This window comes from Dicentrarchus labrax, unplaced genomic scaffold, assembly GCF_905237075.1.
Source record: "Dicentrarchus labrax unplaced genomic scaffold, dlabrax2021, whole genome shotgun sequence".
In the NCBI taxonomy this organism is placed as follows: Eukaryota; Metazoa; Chordata; class Actinopteri; family Moronidae; genus Dicentrarchus; species Dicentrarchus labrax.
In genome coordinates this window covers 27,925,783-27,951,463 of record NW_026136719.1, presented here as the reverse complement: position 1 = coordinate 27,951,463, position 25,681 = coordinate 27,925,783, and the positions used below count along the sequence as shown (strand labels likewise).

General features: G+C 41.0%; 1 protein-coding gene across 1 annotated transcript; it reads left to right on the top strand.

The window, feature by feature from the left end:
- The first annotated feature begins 7,182 nt into the window (after window positions 1-7,182).
- sv2ba (synaptic vesicle glycoprotein 2Ba) lies at window positions 7,183-24,863 on the top strand. The gene is made up of 13 exons (XM_051380314.1): window positions 7,183-7,316; window positions 11,367-12,094; window positions 16,799-16,979; window positions 18,698-18,849; window positions 19,253-19,386; window positions 19,967-20,056; window positions 20,490-20,603; window positions 20,765-20,853; window positions 21,113-21,277; window positions 21,394-21,527; window positions 21,779-21,979; window positions 22,063-22,222; window positions 23,396-24,863. The coding sequence occupies exons 2-13, from the start codon at window positions 11,614-11,616 to the stop codon at window positions 23,577-23,579; spliced, it is 2,085 nt and encodes a 694-aa protein (XP_051236274.1). The 5' UTR covers window positions 7,183-7,316; window positions 11,367-11,613; the 3' UTR covers window positions 23,580-24,863.
- The last annotated feature ends 818 nt before the right edge of the window (window positions 24,864-25,681 follow it).

Below are 25,681 nucleotides of genomic sequence, written 5' to 3'. Positions count from 1 at the left end.
CAACTTTCTGCAAAACAAGCTGGTATCTTGCACCTCATCAAACACATGCACTCAGTGTTACAAACACACCAGGTATACGGTTTTCCATCAACGTATGTGAAATTGAACCACAGAAAGGTTGTTTCGGAGGCCCAGCAGGCAGCCCAGCCTTCCTCCCATCACAAGCGTCTGAGCTCAGAGCTTTGTGTCTGTCTTCCACCTGTAACCAGCTGAGGGTTAGATAAATGGCAGGTGGTATTGAAAAGAGTCCCCATTCACTGCCATGCTGAGCTGCACTTAGACACATTATTGCAGTCTGGAGGAGAACTGGAGGGACGTGGGGGGAATGTTGAAGCAGGGCGGTCTGCAGACTGCCAGAACATGAGCGAGACGGGGGAAACAAGCATGATACAAAGAAGTACATAGCTGCCTTTGTGCGGCGATAAAAAGACGTTTTGTAAGTTGGAGGACTTGGATGGAAGAGGATGGAAGAGATAGGGCTGAAAAAAAAACCAGCCAGAGTAAACACTGGGATAGAGAGACAAAAACACTCTAGTTGCGAGAGGAAGGAGGAGGGAGAGAGAGAGAAGGAGCGAGAGGCATATCATTTGGCTGAAGTGCCTTCAGAGTGCTGCATACACACACTGTCTCACAGTTCAGTGGAAAGCCTCTTACAGCAGCATTGTCCACATTTCTTCTCACTTCAATTTTCAGTTCCAGTTTAATTTGCATTACATTAGAATTCATAAAATCAAGAAAATATCAGAAAACAAAATCTTAGCTCCTAGTGTGTGTGCGTGTGTGTTTGACAGAGATTGTGGGAGTGTGTGTACTTTTCACTCAGTTTGGGCCGTGAGGATTTGGTTGTTTTTCTTCACTTAAAAGCTGCGCTGAGAAACTTTTGCTGCCCAAAATGGCAGCAAGTGGGAAACTCATGGAACTGTTTGAACTTCAAATTATGTAACATTTGTAAATAAACTGCAAGCTAAGTTGCCAATAAACACAATTATGGCCAGTCTGCAATCACTTTGTGTGCTGTTTAAGTTTTCACGCTTAACAGTTGAATGTCAGTTCCCATTATTTTAAACCAATATCCACATGAATAATAGTTGGCAGAATAATCTCACCAAGTTTAGTAGCTGTTCTGGAGCGTTTGATCATACCGAGTTTCATCAACAAATGGAGTTTGCCCAGTTGTCAAGAAATTTAAGGTCCAGTGTATAACATTTAGGAGGATCTATTGGCAGAAATGGAATATGATATTCATAGGTATGTTTTCATTAGTGAATAATCACCTGAATATAGGAATTGTGTTTTAATGAGTAATCTTGGTCTACAGATGCCACAGGTCGCCTTCCCTGGAGTCCGCTATGTTGAACCGCTATGTTTCTGCAGTAGCCCAGAACAGACAAACCAAACACTGGCTCTAGATAGCACCTGCCACGCTTTTTCAACTTCGCGGCCACCATAGTTTCTCCTATACACTTCACAGCCCGTGGACCTTTAAGAACTTCTTACCCATGTTGACTTTAAAGTTGAGGTTCAATGTTACATTTTTACCTCAGATGACAAATCAGTCTAATTTTTGCCTGAAATATCTACAGAGGTCTTCCCTCCAAAACAAACACTCCTGGTGATTAAAATAGGTAAAAACACTGAATAAAGGAGTTTCACCTTTAAAATCAGTGTTTCCCTGATGCTGTTTGGCAACGCCCCAGGTTTCATATGTTTCAACGGCCGGGGGAAAGGGGGGTTGAAGCAAGTGAGTTGCAGTCTGCAACTACACTGCTAGATGCACTAAATCCTACACACTGGACCTTTAATATAAAAATACTGATTAGTGCAGCTTTAAGTTAACTAAAATCATCTATTTGAGAAATGTATCAAGGCTATAGCTAAGAAGCTGTGTGTACCTATTCGACTTGTATCAAAAAGAAATTATCACAAGTTTCCCTGTCTGTTTTGCTCTAAAGTTTCGGCTCATTGTTATTTTGGCAAAGTTGACACATGTTCAGCATAAAAAGTTCCAACACCATAAAGATCAAAAAGATCTTTCAAAGCTTCCTGTGGGTTGAAGCTGTCTGTTTTCTTGGCAACACTGTTCAGTCAGCTGCCACCCACCGTTTGTTTTAGCAGAGCTTTCTACATGCTAACCCTACAGGTACGACAATCCTCAGGGTATTTCATACAAATTCTCTGTAACTGTCGGCTTTAAATTGACTCTGGATGTGCGATTTTCCAACAGTTCCTCATTTGTTTCATCTCAGCTTGTAAAAATGTCTCAGAGCATCAAAATGTACGTCAGAATTATCTTTATACTGTGTGGTATAATTGCACAGATACCAGTATACCATTCATGCTGCTGTCACTTAACTGGTTCTATTGGGTAACGTCCAACATTGCTAATGTGTGTGCCCCTGTTAGGATAAATCTGGATAACTATGTTGTTTTTTTTAACAAATCCCATAAAACACCAAAACAAATAATGAATTACTCCCACTAATAAGAAGATCCTGTTTAACCAAATCTGGATATATCTCATTCCTCTGTGCCATAGAGCTCCAAAAAATTATTTAAAACACAGCAGTGAGTCACACTGTTGCACTAGCTGACAGGTTCTTTCATTACAATAAACATGCACACTTTATTTAGAGCTGATCCCACTAGAGCAGCAAATGTGTATTCATTTGCTGCTGAAAATAGTCCCCCACAAATACACAATTTATTCCTGTTTGAGTGACATTTGTTCTAAACTAGTGGCCCTATATTTGGAAATGACTTAGCCTTTTTAAAAAATGTATAATAACTACTACTTAAAAACATTTCCGCGAAGACGCAGAGAAAGACCATTCACTATAAGTGATCTCTAAGAGATCAATAATGTTTTTAACAGCATTTATGAATCATTTCAGTCCCTGTCATGTCCACAAGATGTCAGTATCTGTAGTGCTGCAGGTTAGTAAGTCAAGTTGATCCCATCAGCTGGGATTTACTGTCTTTGTGGAGTCTAAACACACCACAATGCAAATCACTGTCACACGCATGCATGTGTGTTCCACAAATCACCCTGAATGGTGGAAGATTTTCACACCTATCGAGTGTTCAAATAATCTTCAGTGATTTAATTTTGTCCTTGCAGTTGGCCATTTCCCTCACAATGCCCGACTTTAGGTCAAAGTTTACCAGCCAGTGTCTTTGTCTGCATGTATGTGTCCACACATGCAGTCCAGGATGCACGCCAGAGACCAGGTCAGGTGACTTAAGCTAAGCTGGCGTGTCCAACCAAATGAGAGGGATTTGGGGAGGTCTGGCCCATGCTGCCTCTCACCCACCTCCACTTCCTACCTCCATTCACTAAAGCCCAGCCGATTAACTCCCTCAGATCTCTCCCCTTTAATTAGGAGCAAACAGGAGGATTGAAGGCAGAGCGACTTCACAAAGAAAATTCTAAAGAAACACAGTTTGGCAAATAAACAGAGAGAGTTATTACTGCTGACACATAATCTCATTATATCTCTTCTATGTAAAGATGTCAGTCTAGACATTCTAAATACACTGTCTAAAACAATGTTTACCCAGTTTGGGAGAGAAAAATCTTGCATTTCATGCATTTCATTTGAATTATGTTACACATTTCTAACAGTGCATTTCGAACAGATAGACGAGGAGAGGCGAGAAAATGAGCCACAACAAAACATACCTTATGGTTCCAGGATTTGCCTTAGCCAATAACATCCACCAAGATGCTCCAAAACTGTTTTTTTTAAAAACATCCGCCCTCGAAAATGTGACACTGACTCTATTAAGGCTCTGTCAGCAGAGGAAAAATAACACAAAAACATGTAATAGTAATTGCACCAGCAGGGTTTTGCTTGCTGTGTTTCTCCTCTGCCTTGTTATCTTAAAGTTATTTTGTGACCACATACACAAAATGAGGCACTTAAAAAAAAGGAAGAGAACAGAAACTTGAGTGGGTGATACAGAAACCCTGAAGGGCTTAAAAACAATATTTCAGATGAATCTGAAAGCAAACACAAACACTTATCAAGGGCTCATGTTAGACAAGACAAGAAGAGAAAGCAAATATCATTAACCCAATTCAATACAGTCTACATTATATTTTAAATTACATGCAGTTCACTTACACAGGCAGCTCATTACAATGATGTCAGGGCTCAGAGGAAACAAACATTTATATGACCCTGGACTCATCATGATGTTCTCTGGTGGAAAATAACAAAGTTAAGCAGCACACAGTGGTTTCAAGTTAGACCAAGGGACACACAGAGTGGCTTTTTTATCACTTTTCCCCAGAATCCTCCCCCTGGAAGCTATTAATTGCCTGGATGTTTGCATGGGAAGCCTCAGTGATGCAGTTTGCCCGCCATTGCAGGGATTGTGTGCGCTGGGCCCCTCCTCCTGAGGCATGCCGGCCCAGCAGGCACCATCAACTGTAATCCCAATGTGTTTGCCAAAGGACAAGGCTCTGCAGATGAAGGGCAGAGACATCAGGGAGAATAGAATGTTACCATCCAAACACTAGCTTTCCCTATCAGTATAACTCACATTTATCACATATAATATGGTCTCTCAGGGAAGTGATTTAACTTTATCATTAATATGAATGAGATGCAGGGCCTGACTGCTGGGCCTGGATGCTGGATTATTCAGTTGGAGAGGTCCAAAAATGTCATGATGGCGTAATGACGAACTGCAGCATGTGATTGGTGGACAGTGTGTCTAGATGGATGGGTGAGGAGAGTCGAGGGTGGGGCTTGGAGGAGGGGTTAAATGGAGACTGGTGAAGACGGAGAGTATGGGGGCTAAATTTAGCCAATGGCTCTGCTGGGGTGGAGCTAATCCTCTTTGCACTCGAATTATCTGGCCTTCGGATTAGAGAGCTTTGCCTCTATGCAAGACATCTACTCTCTATAATGATGTCCCATAGCAGGTCGTACCATGTTCCCTGGTGGGGGTGGATGAGTTTGGCAGACTGGCGGTTGTAATGAATGAAGAATTTGATTTAATGGGCCAATATTGTTCACTATTTGCTGTATAATGCACTGGTGTGACTGCCTTTTTCCATATAGTGACAATTGCCATATTTTACTGTAGACCAAAATTATCCCACAATGCAATGCAATTGCACATAACAAGCAGAGGTCTACCTCTGAAAATGATAATACAAATGGAACTTTGTGAAACTGGTCACAACAGGTAGAAACATGCAACCAGTGCAGAGGGGTCACAAGTAGGCATTCGCCTCATTTTAAGGGGTCGCAAGCTAAAAAGGTGGAGGAATTGCAGCTGTAGAGGATGCAAAAGGTGAGGAGTTTGCTCTGTCCATGCTACATACAGTATGTACACATTCAGGTGACTGCATGCTGCATCAGATGAAGGGGATGATGTTCACCACCAGTGTTAGATTCATTATTTAGATCTTCTACTTAAGTGGAAATACCACAGTGAAAAAGTACTTTGTCACAGCTCATTAGCTGCATTAAAATATTACTTAGTACAAGTGAATAAACAACACATTGCACTTAGAATATCATAAATAAAAGTATGCATCAACAGAATGGTCCCTCTCGGTGTAATGCTCATATATTATATTATTGGATTACTATTACTGATATATTAATATAGACAGAAACCACCCACAGCTCACCATGGGGAAAACCAAAGAGCTGGCGGTGGACTTCCAGCGCAGCAAAAGGGCCCCCTCCCCAGTTGCGATAAAAGGGGAGAGGGTAGCGATGGTGGACACCTACAAGTTTCTGAGGGTGCAACTCAAACTGATGAGAACTAAACTGGACTGAATGGACAACACTGAGGCCCTCTACAGGAAAGGACAGAGCAGGCTGTTCTTACTAAGGAGGCTCAGGTCCTTCAGTGTGTGCACTAGATAACTATGATATTGATGTTATAGCTGGTCATGGAGGAGCTAATTTAAGCTATTTTATACACAGACTGGGTATTATTGGGTAGTTTTAGTTTATTTATCAGTTAGTCAACTGACTAACAACTAACAAACAATATGAAGATGGCACCTTGGACTTCAGGAATTGTATCATTTAATGCTCAAGATACTGTACTAAGTAATGAGTACAAGTAACTACAGGTGCCTGAGAAATTGTACTTAAGTACAGTATTTGAGTAAATGGACAGCACACATTTACTTACCATTACATGAGGACAGTGTAAAAATCTCCAGCAAAAACACATTACATAAAGATGTTTTGGTCGAGTGAGACTGCAGACAGAAACTGGTGAAGGCCTCTTGAGGTCTGAGTAATACATCTATATTAAAAGCTATATTAATATTATATAATATACTATCATCTGGGAAGAGCTTGGCATGAATCCACCATATTATCCAACTTTGACTCCTGTTCTCTCTGTGCTGTCAGTCCTCTCTGCTCCCACAGTCCTTATATTTTCTGTATGTAAACCACAGGAATGATATGTGGTGCAGGAGAGCTGTTATTATCCACCTCCAGCAGTAGGTACCACTCATACACATCCATAATCACCTCATCCACACCCAGCAAAATGAACCACATGGCCTTCCTTCCTTCCTGCTTCAAGGGAAGAGGAATATTTTAGCCATTTTTCATGATATGCTTATACGGAGTGACTCAGGATGGATGAGCAGCTACAGTCAATGTCTTATTTAAGGACACTTGGACATACATTGCAGTGATGGGACCTTCTGGTTATGGGAAAGAACAGCTGATGTAACTATAGACAACCATTATCTAAATATGTCCTCCAACCACCTGGTGTAGTGTTCGAACGGGATCTCAAAATGTGCACACTCTTGGAGATCTCTTGACCGTGATTGCAGACCGCTGAAGGCCCAGATTGAAGTCTCCATGACAACCCTGCTGAAGTGTCTGTGAGCAAAAAAATCACCTCCACAAGCGCCGGCCCTGCTGTGGCAGCTGACGATGACCTCTGACCTCTCCGTAGAGGAGCGTTTGTAGAGGAGGATCAGTGAGGATCACAAAAACTCCTGTAGTGTCGCCACAGTTTGCAGTCAGTAGAGCCTGTTGCTATCTACACTTGAAGGACGGTACCATCGGGTACCGGAGGTGGGGGGAGTTAGTTCCGGGGAGTTTCCTGTAGGGATGAGCCCTGGTGAGGGAGGGGTTGTGGGGGGGGGGGGATCGTGAGGTTGGATCCTAATCCCTCAGGCTTGGCTGCAGCACGGCCTTTGGATAAACTGACATGTAGGCGTTTGGACATATGAAAATGCTACTTGGGTTTTAGCATTCTTTTATTTATGTTTGTTTTGTTTCCGAATTCATTTGTATATTAAGGGAATGCCAACTCTGGTAAGACAACTTTTATTTTCCTTGTTTTTTGTGCTGTGCCGTTTCATTTGTTGTTTTGTCACACACATTAATTAGGAAGTGAGAAATAATGCAGACCGAAAAATACCTGTGGTGCCATCATTTATTTTTCTAGCTTTATTATTCATAACAACATCAAAATAGAGCAACAGTTCTTCTTCAGCCATCATTATTTCCATGCATATAACAAAACCCATATGTCTACAGAATAAATTCTCATTCTGTCAACCTTCAGTCACCTTGCTACTTGATTAAAGCTGATGTGTAGGACAGAGGATACTCTCATATTTATTTCCAATGCATAGGAGGAATTCTACTGACTCTATTATCAGGATCTATTCAGTGTAGCATTTTTTGGTAGTAAAGGTATTGGCATAAAAAAAATCATGAGTGACATTTTATAAGGCCAAGAATGGCAACTCTTGCTCTGTAACTGACCTAGTGACAACATTTTACACAGAAACATCTTGCTAATAAATGTATCTGGCGGGTTAGCAGACAGGTCGTCCCCAGAAATTGCGAAGGATTGTCCTTTGACCTCTCGAGGTCACAGAGGAGCTGAGATTAAAATTAACTCACTGTTTTGACAGTTGAGTTACTTCAACAGCAGATTCAACACATGTAGTAGATGCAGTCTAATGGATGCTTTTTAAAAAATGTTTTTAACCTTTTATAATCTGTGGCAATCGAACCCCTCACCCTGTTGCTTAGTGGAGGCCTGCTGGAGCAAACTGGTAGAAAATGTCAGCCATTATTGAGGAAACTGGGCTATATACTTATGCCGATGACATCATGTGCAATTTTGGTAATTTCCAAGCAAAGAAAAGGATGTTTTTATCCCCCAAAAACTGTTCAGGTGGACACACTGCATCATTTTCCCATGTACATAAGATAAAGCACAAACAGCTGTACTTATGGTGACGCCCTTTTTCTTTAGAGCAACTCTCTTGGTTACGTTCCAGGTTTTGTACAGATAAAGACTGCCAAAAGATGTGGGTGGTAGAGTTGATTAATGATTTTTTCCCCATTTCCATACTCAAATATAATTATAGCTTACATCAAAGTGTGCAAATATGGGTGAAGAAAGTGAATAAATAAGCACTTCCCCAACTCTCAGTAACTACTGACGGGGTGCCCTTGAGCAGTGCACTTAGAGCTGATGAAAGGAAGGCAGAACAAGGCACTTGGAGCTGATTTGTGACCAGCAGTGGATGATTGTGGTTATACTGGGTGCATTCCAGGTGACTGGATGAATTAAAATGAAGCAAGAGCTGGAAAAAGTCTTCAATTGCTGGCTCCAGAGCAGCTTAACTGTTGTCTACTATGTGTGTGTGTGTGTGTGTGTGTGGGTGTGTGTGTGTCGGTGTGTATGCAGCTATTGTTACCACACACATTCAAATGTAACTCCACAAATGTGTGTGGTTCCGTTGCTCTCTGTAGAACAAGCTACAGTAACTGATGAAGCGGAGTTTGGCTCAGTCAAACTAATAAATGATCTGAGCACTAAAAGGTCACTTGTGGAATTGAGATAGCTTTTTGTAAATTACGCGGCAACCTCTCTGCTTCCTGTTAAACCCCAGACTCACATTGATTTTCATGATTCAGAGGAGCTCTTTGACTTTTCAACACCGGGGACGCTCTCAGAGGAAGGCAGATCATGACCTATTCAAACTCTGCACAGGCATAAATGCTGATTTGACATCTGAGTTAGTGTGTGTTTGGGGTAAGCGGGGTCAAGTTGATACATTGATAAACACAAACGCAGATCAATAAGTCTGAAGAGAAGGGAGAGGGAGGGAGACAGAAGGGGAAAGAGTGAGTACAGGCAGCCCAGCCATTATGTAAGCGCCAGCTGTGTGAGTAAAGGCGCTGCAGCAGGATGATGAAAGCAACACCGCTTCCCTCAACCACACTGACCATCCACCCTCTCACTTTCTCGCCTGAATCACTCATGTATTATTCACATTACTGAAGGAAAAAGCAAAAGGTGATCACATAATGGTACTGAAATTATACTAGTTACTCCCGGCAACAAAACTCAACACTGACTTTGGGATTTCAAAACTACACATCCAGGAGCAGCAAATACATTTCAGTGCTTCAATCTAGACTCCATAATCCACCGCAGCTATCGGCCGCCTCTGTGACTTCAGTGATGAAACAATAATGTGAGGCAACAAGGGCAAAATGAAAAAAAATCTGCAGTCTTAATCTGGATTAAATTACAGTGTTCGTCATCCTGGCCCCAAACCAGAACAGACCAAACCAAACCAAACCAACCCTCCACTTGTCGGATAGACTACAGTTGTTTCTGGACGTAATCAGTAATACCCATTTAAAGAAAGTGACAAACATAATCATAAAATACCATTAATTTAACAAATATCTGTGCTATACACAAACAGAATGTTGTAACATTATTATGTAATTTATGTCCTTGACAGGAACAATGTTAACATTTACAAAGATTTCTTTTTTGTTTCCACAGTTTTAATATACATTCCAAAACACCCTATTTTACGTGTTTCAAAATGTTACTAAAGAAAAAAAAAATCTTACACAGTAGTATTAGCTCAGACTTTTCCACTTTTTTTTACAAAGTAGATGTTGCCTACTTGTTTCACATCAATATTTCACTGGTTTCAGAACTATGCGAGACTAAAAGTGGAAAAAAAACAGCCCAGTCTTCCTGTTTTGTGTCATAAAGCAACCAGTTTTCATGCAGTTTTTGTTGAGATATAGATGTTAAATGCAACAAAATGTCAGATTCCTTAATTAAACATATTTAAGAAAGTGTTTTGAGCCAGTGGTCAATGTTAAAAGTAAGAGGAACATGTCCTGCTCCTAAAATGAGACAATGTAACTTTTGAAATAAGAAAAAATCAGTGCTGCAGCATTACATGGTCTGGTATGACCAGTAGCTTATTATAGTGGCTAATGTTTGTGTAATGTGGCAAACATTTATATAGATATTGTTGTGTAAGTGACATTACTGAGTCAGTTGACTGGCTTTATGACTCTTGCTACGATTGCTACTGCTACAACATTTCCGCCTTAACCATTATTCTCAAATGTTCACAGTTAAACTTAAATGGTTAGTTTTAAAGGCAGTACAGTGAGAATGTAAAGCAGTAGCAGCAGAGAGAAGTTAAAACAAAAAACATCTCTGGGCACACAGTTTAGTCACTTTCTTGTGTGCTGTATTTGGCATTCAGCCATGCAGCTTTGTTGCCTATCATTTGTTATCTGTTAGTCACAGAGGATCCAGCCTCAGGCTAACAATTTGCTTGATACTGTAAGAATATGGCTCTGACTTCACAGTGCAAGTCCCTTAATCATGTCAGTAATGCATGCGACAGCCCGCAGAATTCTTAAAACACAATGTAATTTGTTGTTATTGTCTTCCTATTGGTGCCACTGACCGCTATAAAAATCAAGACAGATCTGAATGTGTCATCGTTGCAGCAGTGTGATGGATCAAAATGGCGTCAGAGCATTTGAGCGAAGAGACGATGAGATTATCTGGTTGTGTGGAAGGACACACAGCCTACAAGAGGGACTGGGAGTCCTGAACTGCACTTTCCTGCCTAATGACACTTTTAGTTTCTCACTAGAATAATAACAGACATTTATTTAGGACTAGAGGTCCTTTACAAGTAGTAATAAATAACATAAAATTGTTGCGCTTGACATGAAGGGAAACTAAAGCAAAGTAACAAAAAGACAATCAACTGTGGGAGTGGAATTAAATACGATTAAAACAATTGCCCTTGCCCCTCTATTTGTACATGTCTATAGGTTTTCTAGGACTTTGTCCTTGGTTGAGGGTCAAAGGTCATGATGTGCCCTTAATGTTTTTTATAATATGATGTTGTGAAATCCCCTGAGACTGTAATTGGGACTTGACTTAGCAGGTCACAAGCCGTCCCAAAGGGGACTGTTGCATGGCAATGTTTCTGCTCTACCAGTGCATTCTTCATTGCTATTATGCTGACAGACTATAGATAATGTGTTGTGTGCATTGTGTTTTAGGTTCAGCATGCAGCACGGTGCAAATCAAGAAAGGCAATAGTCTTTCAACCGAGGCCTTAAATTTGAGACTGAGACCCCTCTGAAGATCGAGCCACAGAATACCTGAAGCTTCCTTTGCAGCAACACTGAGAGCAACTCACAGCTCCTTGGGAGGATTATGCCATTATAGCTGACAACTTGAGCTTTCTCAGAGTACGCCGGCTACAAGGCAAAGTTAGTCCTGCTCCACTTACACCCAGCAGGAACCATGGATGACCCTTATCACAACAATGTGAACCAGCAGGTGACAGAGGGTGGAGAGTACACCTACACCCAGGATGGAGGAGGTCAGGACGGTTACCCTTACCAGACAGACTACCCTCCACAGGAAGAGGATGCTGCTAGCGATGACACCGAGGGTGCGGATGATGATGAGCAGATGTATGAGGGGGAATACCAAGGCATCCCCCACCCCGACGAGATCAAGGAGGCACGGCGGGCAGCTCGGCTGGAGGCCAGGAGGAAAGCCCGTCTGGCTGGCCAGCAGCAGGAAGAGGAGGAGGAAAACCTGCCAGATCAGTACGAGGCCATTATGGAGGACTGTGGCCACGGACGATTCCAGTGGATGCTGTTCTTCGTGCTGGGCCTGGCACTAATGGCTGACGGTGTGGACGGCTTTGTGGTGGGCTTCGTCCTGCCCAGTGCTGAGAAGGACATGTGCATATCCAACTCCGACAAAGGATTGCTGGGTAAGTGACAACGAATGGAGGGAAGATGTAAAAATTAAGGTTTGTGCTGAGTGTATGTGGTGAGAACATGGTCCTGGTCCTTATCTAACCCCACTGTGCCAGATTTCTTGTTGGACAGAAACATTAAAGTAGTTGTAGAAACTGTTAACTACTTGTCAGGTGATTGGATGAACCATCCGTCTATCACAGGCAAAATTCAATCAGATCAATGAACCATATAACATAGTCAAACTCTTACCAAAGCCAGTTGGGGAAGAGCTATAACCTTTTCCATTGAGAAAAGGTTATAGCTCTTCCTCACTCTCCAGTTCTGGCATAACATATGCTGGCAGCATCTAAGCTTTTCGAACAGTCATATTGGTGCTTTGAGCTAAATGCTAACATAAGCATGCTAATATGCAGATGTTTAGCAGGTACAATGTTTACTATGTTCACCATTAGTTTAGTGCAGTAGCAGGCTAACATGTTGGCCTGATGATGGCACTAGAGGAGAAGTAGGGAGTTAGCAACATGAATATCTATACTAAATTTCATGGAACTCCAACTGTTGTTGATGGACCAAAGTGGTGAACAGACTGACTGAAAAAGCGCCATTGCCATCCCTGGAGCCAAGCAGCTAGCAACACTGATTTATCAAACAAATTCCTCCAAAACAGATATACAGTCTTTGGAAATCTACAAGACTAGCTAATTACAATCATCTGTGTCATTCCAAGAGTTCCGATCTTTACCCAAAGAGGAGCCACTCATCAGTAAAAAGATCTTCTGTTTTGCTTGGCTGAAGCAAAATCCTGCATATGTTTGGCTCTCGATGGCACATGGTTGCAGACCACTGCGTGAGACAGAAATATGCCCCAGCCACTGGGACAAATTATGGAAAGAGGCTTGGATCCTTCTAGGCAGATGTGAAAATTACCAACATTGTGTGTAATAATAGAGTGTGGGTCCACTGTGAGCCACCGGATTGAGTAACCAGATACTGAGCCTTGGCAGTGGTACCACAAGTGTCTGCAAGTTGACTTGAGGGATGCCGCACAAGTTAATTGTTTAATTATATTAAACACCATAGAGAGAATTAAGCACCTGTTTTCAATATACTTTGAATGTTTTCAAAATTTCAGTTGCCTGCTAGCTTAACTTGTTCCCAGATTTTGTACCACAACAGTAAACACTGAAATTGTATGCAGCAGAGATCCAACATACGGGGAAATGTACCTTGAAAATGCCTGTTCCTCACTTTGTGTGCTGACAACTAAACTGCAAATTAAAGCCCCTCACCTTATTTCCCAGGCCTCGTGTGTAGCCAGGCGATGTGGCAGATTGCACATCGCTCATTTCATCTTAACAACATGCGCCTGGGATGAGGCATTGCAAGAGATTGATGAGGAAGCCCGGTGGTGATTGTATTCAGTGTGTGTTCCCAGGCTAATATGGAGCATGTTGCAGCAGTCAGAGAGCCTGGCAGCCTGCAGCGCCCGGTGCAGAGCTGTCAGATACGCTTCAGGCCTCTGACAGGCTACGGTAGCGGGAGGAAGGCCTGGCGAAAATGAAATCACAGCGTCTGTGCAGAGCGGCGGGGAAGCACTGATCATTGGCTGAGAATATGAAGTGGATGTGTAGAATGATCCTATCTGATTCATGCTCATGCTCTGTTCACCAGACTCACGGGAGCAGATGTGTGTTTAATCTCAACCTTTGTCTTGGATACCAGACAGACTCCCAAACCTTTTGTTAAAAAGAGGAGGATGGTTGGTCCACTTACTTTTAATGGTGGTTTTATTGTTTAATCTATAGAGTGGAAATACATGAAGGCTATAGTGGGAGACACAATGCTGGAGACAAAGAGGAGAACCTTCTGGCAGGTTTGTGTCCCAGGCTTAATGTAGTTGCAGAGATTTAACCAACTATTTCAAGGAAGCTGCTAAACTTGCAGCTGCTTCATTTCTTGAATCAAACTGGATTTGCAATTAAAAAGTTCATGCATAAACTATGAGATGGTTTTATGACGCTTCCCTGCTGCAGATAAGGGATATTCTAGAATATCTTCTGTGCTTGGTATTCATAGCTGTCATGTTTTGCACTGCACCACCCAGAAATCACGTCAATCAAGATGTCGAGTTTGACCTTGTACAGGTTTCTTTAGATGTTCTTTCTCTAGGCAATGACAGCTTCACTGCTCATGCAAGTCATCCAGCTTTTATTCTTACTTACTTCTCACTCCATACAAACTGCTGTGACTGTTGCATGACATGTAAAAAAACATCACTTCTTACCTACCAGAAGACTTTGGATTGGTTTGCACCAGCTTGCCCAAATTCATTGTGTGTTAAGTTCTTTGTAACTACTACCTTGTTTCAAACGGGTGATTTACACAATTGAGCTGCGCCATTAAAACTTAAGGAATGCCTTAGGTAGTGAAGATGACAGTAACGTCTGTCTAATAAAAAGCAATTAACAGTGTTAACAGGAAGCACTTTGGTATCCTGGGCTTCCCAAAATAACAGTTTATGGGGCAATATATTAAATTTAACTGTTGTTTAAATGTGTTTTGTAAGAATTACATTTTTTTCTTTATTCATGGAGATATATGTTTCAGAGTTGGTAGTATTCATGTAGTTTAGAGTGAGCAGGAAATATCTTATTTTGCTAACGTAACATAACGACATAACATTTTTGGAATATGTAACATTTTGTCATTTGAGATTAACCGTGTTATTTTTGTTGATTGTAATATAAAATCTTTCCAGTTTACATTATCATTTGATCACGTGTCAGGTCAGATGTGTTGACCATATCCCATTAGTTTATCTATTTTACTCTTAAATTGAAACAGGTCATATATTAGCAAGCTAACGTTAGTTTTGTCAGTGGGTTCAGTTAGCTACGCAGCACTTTCGCCTTCCTGTAAATGTAATAATATAACAGTAATAATAACTCTACTATATGAGAACTAGTTTGTGCATTGCAGCCTGTTTTAATTTAGTGATGTGTGAAATTCCCACCTAATAAACACCTAACTAGACTATGTCTGACTTTGAAAACAGTTGGTGCAGCGGCTCCAGGCCAGAAATTGCTGCCATTTTCATTCACTGGCCACAAATTCAATTAGTAGTGTTAAGTCAATCTGAGATAGAGAATAGCAGAATTGACATAACAGGAAAATGGAGTGGATTGTCACTTAAATACTTTTCACTGTTATCAAGCCATTTTGGAAAAATGCTGCTGGGTTTTTCATTGTTCAGTTATTCCAAAACTCATATTATGTAAAATTTTACCGGGTTGTTTAAGTAAAGAAACTGAGCCCGATGCTGCAACATTTGTAGGGACTTATTACTTAATGTCTATATATGTGTAATGGAACTAAAATTTAAACAAAACTGACGTGAATGTTTCGAGGATGCATGCTCTGCAAATGTATGCAGTCTTTTTTAGTAGATTCATTGTCTCTTCAGCTAGATGCACTAAATGCACCAACAGTTCTTTCACATTTAATATTGCAGGAGAACCTCCTCTGTCCCCTCAAGGGATTCTGTGTCTTCACCGTGCTCAAGGACGTTTTAACAGGCAGATAGAAGCTTGTTGCTGCAGGGCCTGATCCTGGGCCTCCACCTGAAGGACAGTCTCTCTAATCTAAAGGCCACCCTGTCAACCTGTCCATGTACATATCTAAGGCATACACAAGCCCTTAGGCAACAACTTGGCAATGATATTAGGTGACATGTTAGCCTTGACTCTTTGTCTCCCGGTGCCCTGAGCAGTCTCTTGTTGAATGAGTTAAGGATGTGCAGCTTGGCGTGTGGAGCGCTAGAGCATTTGGATAGTCTAGTAATCCACAGGGAAGGTGCACACTATGGCTCCACGTGCCGTTAAGCTGCTTAGTTGCACTGTAATTAGGGTTGTGTGTAGTAAAAACACAGAGCAGGCAGGAGGTATGGGTCCAAAGGTTTAAACAACACTGCGAGGAGGATGGCCGATGTTGCGTGTTTGAGTCCTGACAACGACAGCAGGGGAGAGAATATTACTCTCACCAAAAAACATAAAAAGGAAACACATAATCATTATTATCTGCTTGGTGCAGTAATGGGCAGCACAGTTGGTCACTGTTAAGGGCTGTTGCCTTACAAGAAAAATAAATGGCAGAGTACACCTCCTGCCTAGTGCATGCTGGGGTAGGCTCCAGACAGCTGTGACTCAGAGGGAATCTGCAGGTAAAATGTGAGAAAAAGAACTCAGCATTGCAATCAAAGTAACAATACAGTTCTGAGTGTCACATGTAAACAAAGCTGAAAGCAGATGTAGGAATATGGAAGGTGAACCTGGTGGAAGTGAAGCACTTTTAGGTGCCTCAAACTTATTATGACCTTTCAGTCTTTTCCAGAAATGCTATAATCAGTAGATATTTTTCTTGGTGTGTCATTATGGACATTTGGAAACGTTGAATTGGAGCACGGATGAGAGGATACATCCTAGTGAATTACAGTAGTAAGTGTTGTGAGTTCTCTATTCCTGTGTTCATACAAGGGTAAAGGGAGCCCCCTTGTGGACATCAGGACTTTGGCCTTTTTTCTTTCTTTTTAATTACAGATCTAATTTAGTCAGTAAGTCCTTCCAGTGATATATGTGTGTATGTATCCGCAGAGCCTACACAGTGTGTACATTATGGGAGTAAAACATAACTTGTGTCTTGTGTGTTTTTATTTGCAGGTCTGCTGGTGTATGTAGCCATGATGGTGGGGGCGTTGGTGTGGGGGGGTCTGTCTGATAAGATGGGGAGGAGGAAGTGTCTGATCTATGTCCTCTCCATCGACCTGGTCTTCTCCTTCCTGTCCTGCTTCGCTCAGAGCTACGGCTTCTTCCTCTTCTTCAGGTTCTGCTCCGGCTTTGGGTGAGACACAGTTACATTACCATTTACATTCATGTTCGCATTTGCATTTGCCTCGCTTGAGCAAAAGACTACTACAATGACTAACCTTTTTCCATAAATAATCCTTTCAGTGGAAGCAAGCTTGTTCGTAACATTTAGGGGGAAAAGCACATTCACAGTAATTGTATTTGAAGATTTTTGTTCCAAAATAAGATACCTGACATTTAAGTAAGATGAGTAATAGGTAGCACTTCAATTAAGACAAACTGTGGACCTTTAGGAACAGCCTGAGGTAAAGAGAGGACATATTCTAGGAAAACAAGTCAACTTGTTAGTTGATATTCCTCTTTAATGTGCCACATATACATTGTAAGCTGCACACGGGTAGATTTATTTTTATTTACTTCAACAGAGCATTTCTTTATTATACCAATTAAAACAAGTGAACAATGCTCTTTGCTTGTTTTTAATTTGAGTTTTATTGCTGACTTCTTGCAGTTGTCAGCACCCCGGTGCAGTACACAGATTGATTTTGGATCTTTCAAAGGCACATTTCTTTTGATAATGATTGTAGCCTGAGTGTACCCAGACCTGTAATATTGATGCCTGGGCTTTTTGCTTAGCCAAAAAATACAAGGTCGCCAAAATAAAACGTTAAGCTGTTGCTGATTCACTGTGATAATGAGCCCCATGTTGGTCATTAACACTCACATCTGCAGAAGAACTGCGCCTGTTTTGCTGGATTTAATAAAACATAAAGAGCAGGCTCCATACCCAAGAAGATACAAGAAGATTTCTTATCATAATAAAAAAATATATATAAAGAAACCCATTAAAATGCCAATGATTGTCTTCATACTGTAGTGGTAAGAGTTTTCCTGTCCTTCATTTAATGTGATTTCAGTATGTTTTTCTTTTTTTTTTTTTTTTTTTTTTTTTTACAGTTTTTAGGTCTGTTAAAATACATTTCTAATTATGTTTAAAAGGCAAATGTGACTATAATATATATATTTTATTTTTTATTTTTTATTTTTACCAAATACTGGTCAGTCCTGGCGTTATACTGAACACTGAGCGCCCTCTGAACAAACTGACTTTTACAAGTATTCAGTTGCCATCAGCAACTCCTCATTATCTCAGAAAAGGCATTTTATCATAAGTTTTTAGAGCTGACTTTTCACAGTCTGTGTATTTGATGGATGAACTCATGGTTACAGTTTAGGTCTGTTGACCTGACAGTAAAACTGTTTTTAAACATTCTGAAAAAGCATTTGCTACATAAATTGTTATTGTTAACATTTACATTTATTTATTTTAAACCTTTATGCTTGCATATTTTATTTTTTAAGCGCTGTCTGCAGTTTTCAGAGGAGCTATGTCTTCACTAGAAAGTAGTTCAAAATGTTCTACAAATTAAGTCCATTCACCTCCAGTGTGTTGGGATGGAGGCAGAGACAGACATCTCAGAATCTGGACAAATAAAACCAAAAGTTTCTGCAGAGCTAGAAATCTGTAGTAAGTGAGATGTGGGTGTTTTAAAATAAGAAACCTCTCGTAAAGCCATCAGAATAATGAGCTTACAGTCCTTTATCACTAGAATTAAGCTGCAGTTAACATGTCAAAGGCCAACCGCCAAAGCAAATGTTTCCTTAAATCCTCAGAGGATGATGGACAGAATAAAAGTGTTTCGTGCGGAAGAATAAAAGTAGATTTTTTTCTTCCTGCAATTTCTCCCCCAGAATTGGCGGCTCCATCCCGATAGTGTACACCTACTTCACAGAGTTCCTTCAGATGGATAAGCGTGGAGAACATCTGAGCTGGCTTTGCATGTTCTGGATGATGGGAGGCCTGTACGCCTCCTTCACCGCCTGGGGGATCATCCCTCACTATGGTAACAGACACAAACACTGAAAAGGTTTATTTTACTGAACTTTCACTGTGGACTGAACAAAAGGATGTGTCTAAATGAATTTCTTACATCCTCTTTGTGCTTCTTATGCTTCAGCTTGCAATGTTTTCCCTGCAATTATCTACTAAATATGAATAATTCACATCAAATATGTGAAAACTTGGAAATCATTCTGTGGGAGTCCAAGATGAACCCAAAGTTGTCTGTGTGTAATTGACTTTTGAATCCGCACACTTCATCAAATGCAAATTATGTACATACAGAAGATGACAATAAAGATGGGCTTTGTTGCACTACAGTAATAAAGTGATTTGGACATTAAAATATGCCAGACAGATGGATTTACATGAAATATTAACATGCTTTTTACTGGATGGTTTTTCAGGCTGGGGCTTTGCCATCGGTTCTGAGATCCAGATGCACAGTTGGAGATTGTTTATTCTCGTGTGTCTCTTCCCTGCGCTGGCTGCCCTTGTCGGAATCATCTTCATGCCGGAGAGCCCTCGTTTCCTGCTGGAGGTCAGACTGTCCCCAGATTAAAACATGCAATATTAAAATATATGGTCTTATTGTCCGTTTCAGCTGCAAAACATAAAAGCACATTTATCTGTACTGCCAAGACAGGATCAATTAAGAATAACCACAAAAATATTGAGATAAATGCTCCCTATTCTTATATTCATTATGTCTGTGTACAGTATTAAACATCAAGCTGTGATTGGTTAAAAATGTTGAGCCATCAGCCACCACAGCAACATCCCACTGCTGTGCAAAGGTAACGAAAGGCTGCTAAGGCACCACCAGGGACACCACCCACCCTGTTTCTCATCCAGGACATTGTCAGACCTTTAACCACATGTGGTATTGTATTTGTATGTTACAGCAGGGCTGCTCCAACATGTTGATATCACACACCCCCAAATTATCACACATCTCCCCATCTGATAAGAAGCAGACTTCATGGGAACGATTACTCAACTGAGTCTGGCAGGCTGCAGTGTGTGTGGGAAACAAGAAACCCTGAGAGCTTTCACTCTCTTGGAACGTTGGTTGTGTCGACATTCATAGATACGTTTCCATGTGTGGCTTTGTTTTTCAGAATGCCCGACATGATGAGGCATGGATGATCCTGCGCCAAGTTCACGACACCAACTGGAAGGCCAAGGGGGAGCCAGAGAGGGTCTTCACTGTAAGCCTTTATTTATACCAACACTGCTGATTGCCCGACCACTAACCATCACTTATGGAATTTAGCAGTTGATTAACAAAATTAATGTAACTAGAGGCGTTACATCGGATCCTCAGCGATCATAAATAACATAAATGATTGTATTCTCGATGGCTGCGGTGCATTTAGGTTTTCAAGGCCCTGCTGTCGTGCATGCCGACTTATTGTCGTGGTTTATTGAGACACCTGAATGTAATGTAGCCACCATTAATGTTTTTGGTTACACCAGTGATTTTAGTCAAAGACTGACATTTGTTTCAAGTCAATCTGTCTTTATAGTGTGTTCATTATCATTAAACCCTGTTTCAAATCTTTTAATTAAATAATGTGCTCTGAATTCCAGTTGAGGATGAAGTTATTGATTATGTGTCCAAACTCCTCTCTCTTTGTGAAGGTGACCAACATTAAGACTCCACAAACTCAGGAAGACGAATTCATAGAGATCCAGAGTGACACTGGAACTGCCTTCCAGCGCTGGACCGTCAGACACATGACCATGCTGCAACAGGTCTGCAGATCACTCCTAGGCTAGACTCAAATAGAACAGAATAGCCTACATAGAATAGGAAATTAACTTTGCATTTGTCTTACTTATACTGAAACTGTGTTTTCATCCCCTTTTCTCTGCATATCTTACATGTCTATCTTAATTGTCTGTCCCTCTTTCAGGTTATGGCTAACATAATGTCACTATCAGCTCCAGAGCTCAGACTGCAAGGCCTCTTCCTGGTTATTGTCTGGTTCTGCTTGGCATTCAGGTAGCAACAATGAAATAAAGCCTGTAGACCCACATTGAGAAATTTGGCAAAAATATCTCAGTAGTATACACTTATATCCCTGCTGCTTTGTTTTTTTGTTCAAATCATGCATTTTTGAAAGTGGATATTTGTAAAGTTCTCCCAGGCAGAGCTAAAGAAAACCATTTTCTTACTTCCTGTGCCCATGTGATAAAATCTAGCTATGCAGAGCGTTTTTTTTTTAATGTGCTCAGGTTTTTTTGTTTTCTATGTATATCAGTTACCACGGGCTGGGAGTGTGGTTCCCTGATATGATCAAGTACATGCAGTATGAGGAGTACGAGTCCAAGGTCCGAGTGTTCCACCGAGAACGGGTCGAGCGGTTCCACTTCAACTTCTCTCTGGTTAACCAGATCCACCGCGAGGGAGAGTACATCCATGACAAGTATGTTTCCTCAGCACCGCCCCTCATATATATAAACATATGCTCATATTATATTTGGGTCATGCTCTTTAAAGTCACAGTTCAAAATTGAGATTGCGATTTCTTCCCTTTTTTAGGTTTGCAAACATTGAGATCAAGTCTGTGAAGTTTGAGGATTCTCTGTTTGAAAACTGCTACTTTGAGGATGTCAGGTCAACCAACACCTTCTTTGAGAATTGCACCATCAAAAACACTGTCTTCTATAACACAGGTATCAAAAATTCATCATGAACGATTGTGATAAAATTCTTAAGATGCTCACTCCTTCAGATTTAGGGATAAATAAACTCAACTTATTATTGCTATATAAAAGATATATTAAATGTTAATGCTGCCCTAAAACAGTAAATTTAGTGAAAGACTTTGCAATGTGTTCATCCTCTAGCACTAAGGAGAAATGTAAAAAAAATACCCCAAAAACTGTTAGCATTCCCTCCTTTTAAATCCCTCTGTTCTCTGCAGACCTCTGGCAGGAAAAGTTCAAAGACTGTCGAATGGAGAACACCACCTTCCTCCACCCAAAGAAAGGCTGCCATCTGAACTTCCAGGAGGAGAACGACATCGTCATCTACATGGTCAGCTTCCTGGGCAGCTTGGCTGTGTTGCCTGGCAACATCATCTCCGCATTGTTCATGGACAAGATAGGAAGAATCAGAATAATAGGTGGGTGTCAGCACAGAGTGGTATAAGTACAGTAACCAAGGCCAAATCTGTATCAGTATTTCATCATCTGTCTTTCTTTCTAGGTGGCTCTATGTTGGTGTCGTCTGCCTGTACTTTCCTGTTACTGCTAAGTTTCAGTCAAGGAGCTGTCATATGTTGGCAGTGCCTCTTCTATGGCGCCAGCGTGGCGGCCTGGAACGGAGTAGAAGTCATTTCTGTGGAACTCTACCCCTCCTCTAAAAGGTACGGTCTAATTCAGTCCCACGGGGTGAAAGATCCAGAGTGATCTCTACCGTACCACAGTTGATTTCTACCCACTCCCTGTAAGGTTTGTCCCAGTTAACCTTTCAATAAACCCCTCACCCAAACAGCATGGCAGTCCTGTCAAGCTTTGAATGTCTCCACATGTTCAAGTGTTGTGCATGGGGCTTTAGTATGGGAGACAGTTAGTGTCTAAAGCATTTGGTCTTTTTTATATTACCAAACGAAAAAACAAAAAAACATGAGAACAATGTATATCTGTTCTAGTAGCCAATGGTGGCATGCCCAGCTAACTAGCTTACATAACTACAGTAGTAGCGTTACTCCCAAAGCCAAGCAGCATGTGATTTGCTAAACCACATTGTTTTGTGGGTTTGCTTTCTTTACAAGATAAAGGCTAAAGACTGGAACACCTACTGTACCAGAGTTTAGGCTACCATTAGCTCAGTCCTGCTCTTAACTAATTAGCTAATGCTAACAGTTGGCTAATGCAGTTGATCTGCTAGAGACAACCGCCATGTAGACGTTTTTTCACAGCAGCCATTTTGCTATGAAATAGTAGAGTAAACACAGGTGTTACTAATCATACTAATTAACGTGCTACTGCGCATGTTGGCTCACTGTGAAAGGCTCTACTACACTAAATGGAACAGGGCCCTAATTAGTATCATTGGTAACATTGTAATTGGTGGTTGTCGACTAGAAAGCATTAGCCTGTTATCTTTTGTATGAAATCGAAGAGCCGTTGTTTGACAGGAATTTCATGTTTCAACTGGATAAAGTCGGCTTCTTTTATCATTCTAAATGTGCCGTGTTCACATTACGGAGGGTCGGAACAGTCGATTTAACCCCTGTGTTAAGAGCTACATGCTAATTTAACCTCTGCCATAAAAGGTACAATTGTGCCTCTCAGCAAAGAATTTAAAAGGACATTTCACTCAGACGGACAAAGACAATCTGATCTGACGACTTCATTCTTTTTTGCCAGCACACATAAAACTTTTACATTTTTACAATATTTATCGAAATCTTTTTAAGATAGCAATTCACTCTCACCAAGAAACAAAATGAGTTGCGCTGTCGAATCATATTCAATTCATCAGTCAGGTATGGAAATTTTGCATCTAATCTTCCTTTGTCTTTCTGATCCTGCAGAGGGACAGCGTTCGGTATCCTGAATGGGATCTGTAAGTTTGCAGCCATCATTGCCAGCTTCATATTTGCAGCCTTCATCGGCATCACTAAGATCATCCCCATCTTCCTGGCCTTCTCCGCCCTCGTCTGCGGAGGTCTGGTAGCTCTAAAGCTGCCTGAAACCCGGGAGAAAATCCTCTCTTGAGAAGCCAAACTCCTGCAGCCCCCAGACCCAGCCACAGTGTAGCTACGGGGAAAGCTTTTTGGGAAAGTGTCAGCTTAAACTGAAATGGAAAGACAAGGAAGAAATGCCATGCTGTGCTAGCTGTGTTTATATGATTAAAAATGTTGAAAACCTGTCTGGTTGCCTATGTGAACCTGTGGTTGCTTTCTATTCCCTCTGTAAGCTCCTCAGGCTGCCCAGCATTTCTGTCACATCGTATAAAGCTAGTGTTTGTCATTTCCTTTTAATCACTTACTGTCCATCTTCCATTTACACACACACACACACACACACACACACACACACACACACACACAGTGTAGCAGCATTTGTTTTGTTTGAGGTTTGTGTAAAAGAAAGATTAACGTGAGATGAAAATGTGTCCGTACTTGAAAGGTGATGTAGTTCATGTTACCATGTTGTGCTTTGAGTTCATTCCCTGTTGGAAAAAAAGGAAAGAGAGAGGACTTATAGTCATAACTTTGAGGATTTGAATCCGGTTGTATTCACTGCCAAGGCTCAGCAGCAATATTACTGCTGGTGTTGTTATTCAGAGAAAACACCTCTTTTGTTCACCCAGTCTTTATTTATTCTGCACTGTCCTGTGGTGTATATAGTGTTCTTTAGTTCACATGTCTTGATTTGTTCTGTCTAGACCCAAACCTGGATTGCCCATTTTATTAAATGTAGGAGTTTTTTTTTTTTATTGAATCCATTACAGTTTATTTCTCCCAGCTGATCCAAATCCAACCTGAACAGCCGACTGGATTTTCCTCCTGTTTGTCGTCTTGTCCTCGACTGACACGTCATGTCTGTTCTTAACTGTAGAGCTGTGTTCTGTAGGTGGTGTTAATGTAGAGTCTTACCTGTCACATCTTGCCATGACAAAGTGTAAGGAATCGTTTATTCATTTATTTTTTCGTCTTTTTTTCTAAAAAAGAGTGATACAAAACTGTGAGACTAGATGTTTTGATATGATGCTCTCATTTTAACGTTCTGATGAAGAACAGTTTTACAGAACCTGCTGCATTTCTGACAACATGTGTCAAGATTTCTAAGGAGCATGTTACTTTTTTGGCATGACTGAGCTGTGTGTGTGTGTATGTGTGAGTGTGCGTGGTTGTTCGCCACATGTCTGTGAATTTACTGAAACACAATAGTCTGACTACCAATGCTATATTTGTTGTTGTACATACTGTAGACCTGTGTATATTAGTTGTAAAATAGTAGCTCCATCATGACTTGAATAAAGCTGAGGGCTTATGATCCAGTTTCCTGGTTAATAACAGATGCAGAATGTGCAATGAACTCATTTTGAATGTTAGAGAGTTCCAGGTTTGACTTGAAGAAACACTTTGGGACATTTTGGGGAATAGTAGACTTAAAGGTGTGGTCCGTCAATCTGGAGAAAGAAAGTCCATTGTTGAGTCTCATTCCCAGGTTGTCCAGTACCAACACTTTAAATGGTAAATGGGAAACAAACAACGTGGCTAGCCGCACAGAACAATAGGTGGCGTTGGCGCTCCGGGGTTGTTAAATACCGATGCTTTGGCAACGAGACAATGAGACTTACCAATCAGCTATCTTTCTCCAGAATAACTGACCCCCGCTTTAAATGAGAAGCTTGATTCTAGTCTTATATCTGTGTGTGTAGAGCTAGAACCAGCAGCCTGTTTAAAACCGCTTCATTTAGCAAAAGGCAAACAGCTAGCCTCACTCTGTGCAAAGATAACAACTGTATGTTCAGACAGAATGTGAAGTGAATTTTAGTGGCAAGATTTTTACAGAGTCAATAGAAAGACACAACACGAATTGATTCAAAGAAACATACTGTACATGCAAGTTGAAAATGTTCCAACTTGAGGGAAATAACAGAACTGTTAAAGAATTCACAAACACTCCCGCTAACACGGCCTGTCTGTTGCTAGCTACCTTACAGATAACTCATTGCTACGTTGGCTGTATGGGGAGAATAAACACAGTCCAATGGTCAAATTTGTGCAAACGATATCTAAGCTTGAAGCTCACTAGTTAACATGTTATTTATCTCATTTCATTATTTCTTGGCTAGACAGAGTAGCTTT

Coding starts and splice junctions, on each gene's coding strand:
- sv2ba (XM_051380314.1), top strand. CDS start 11,614: ATGGATGACCCTTATCACAACAATGTGAACCAGCAGGTGACAGAGGGT. Junction 18,850..19,252: donor GGGGATCATCCCTCACTATG/GTAACAGACACA, acceptor ATGGTTTTTCAG/GCTGGGGCTTTGCCATCGGT. Junction 20,057..20,489: donor AGCCAGAGAGGGTCTTCACT/GTAAGCCTTTAT, acceptor CTCTTTGTGAAG/GTGACCAACATTAAGACTCC.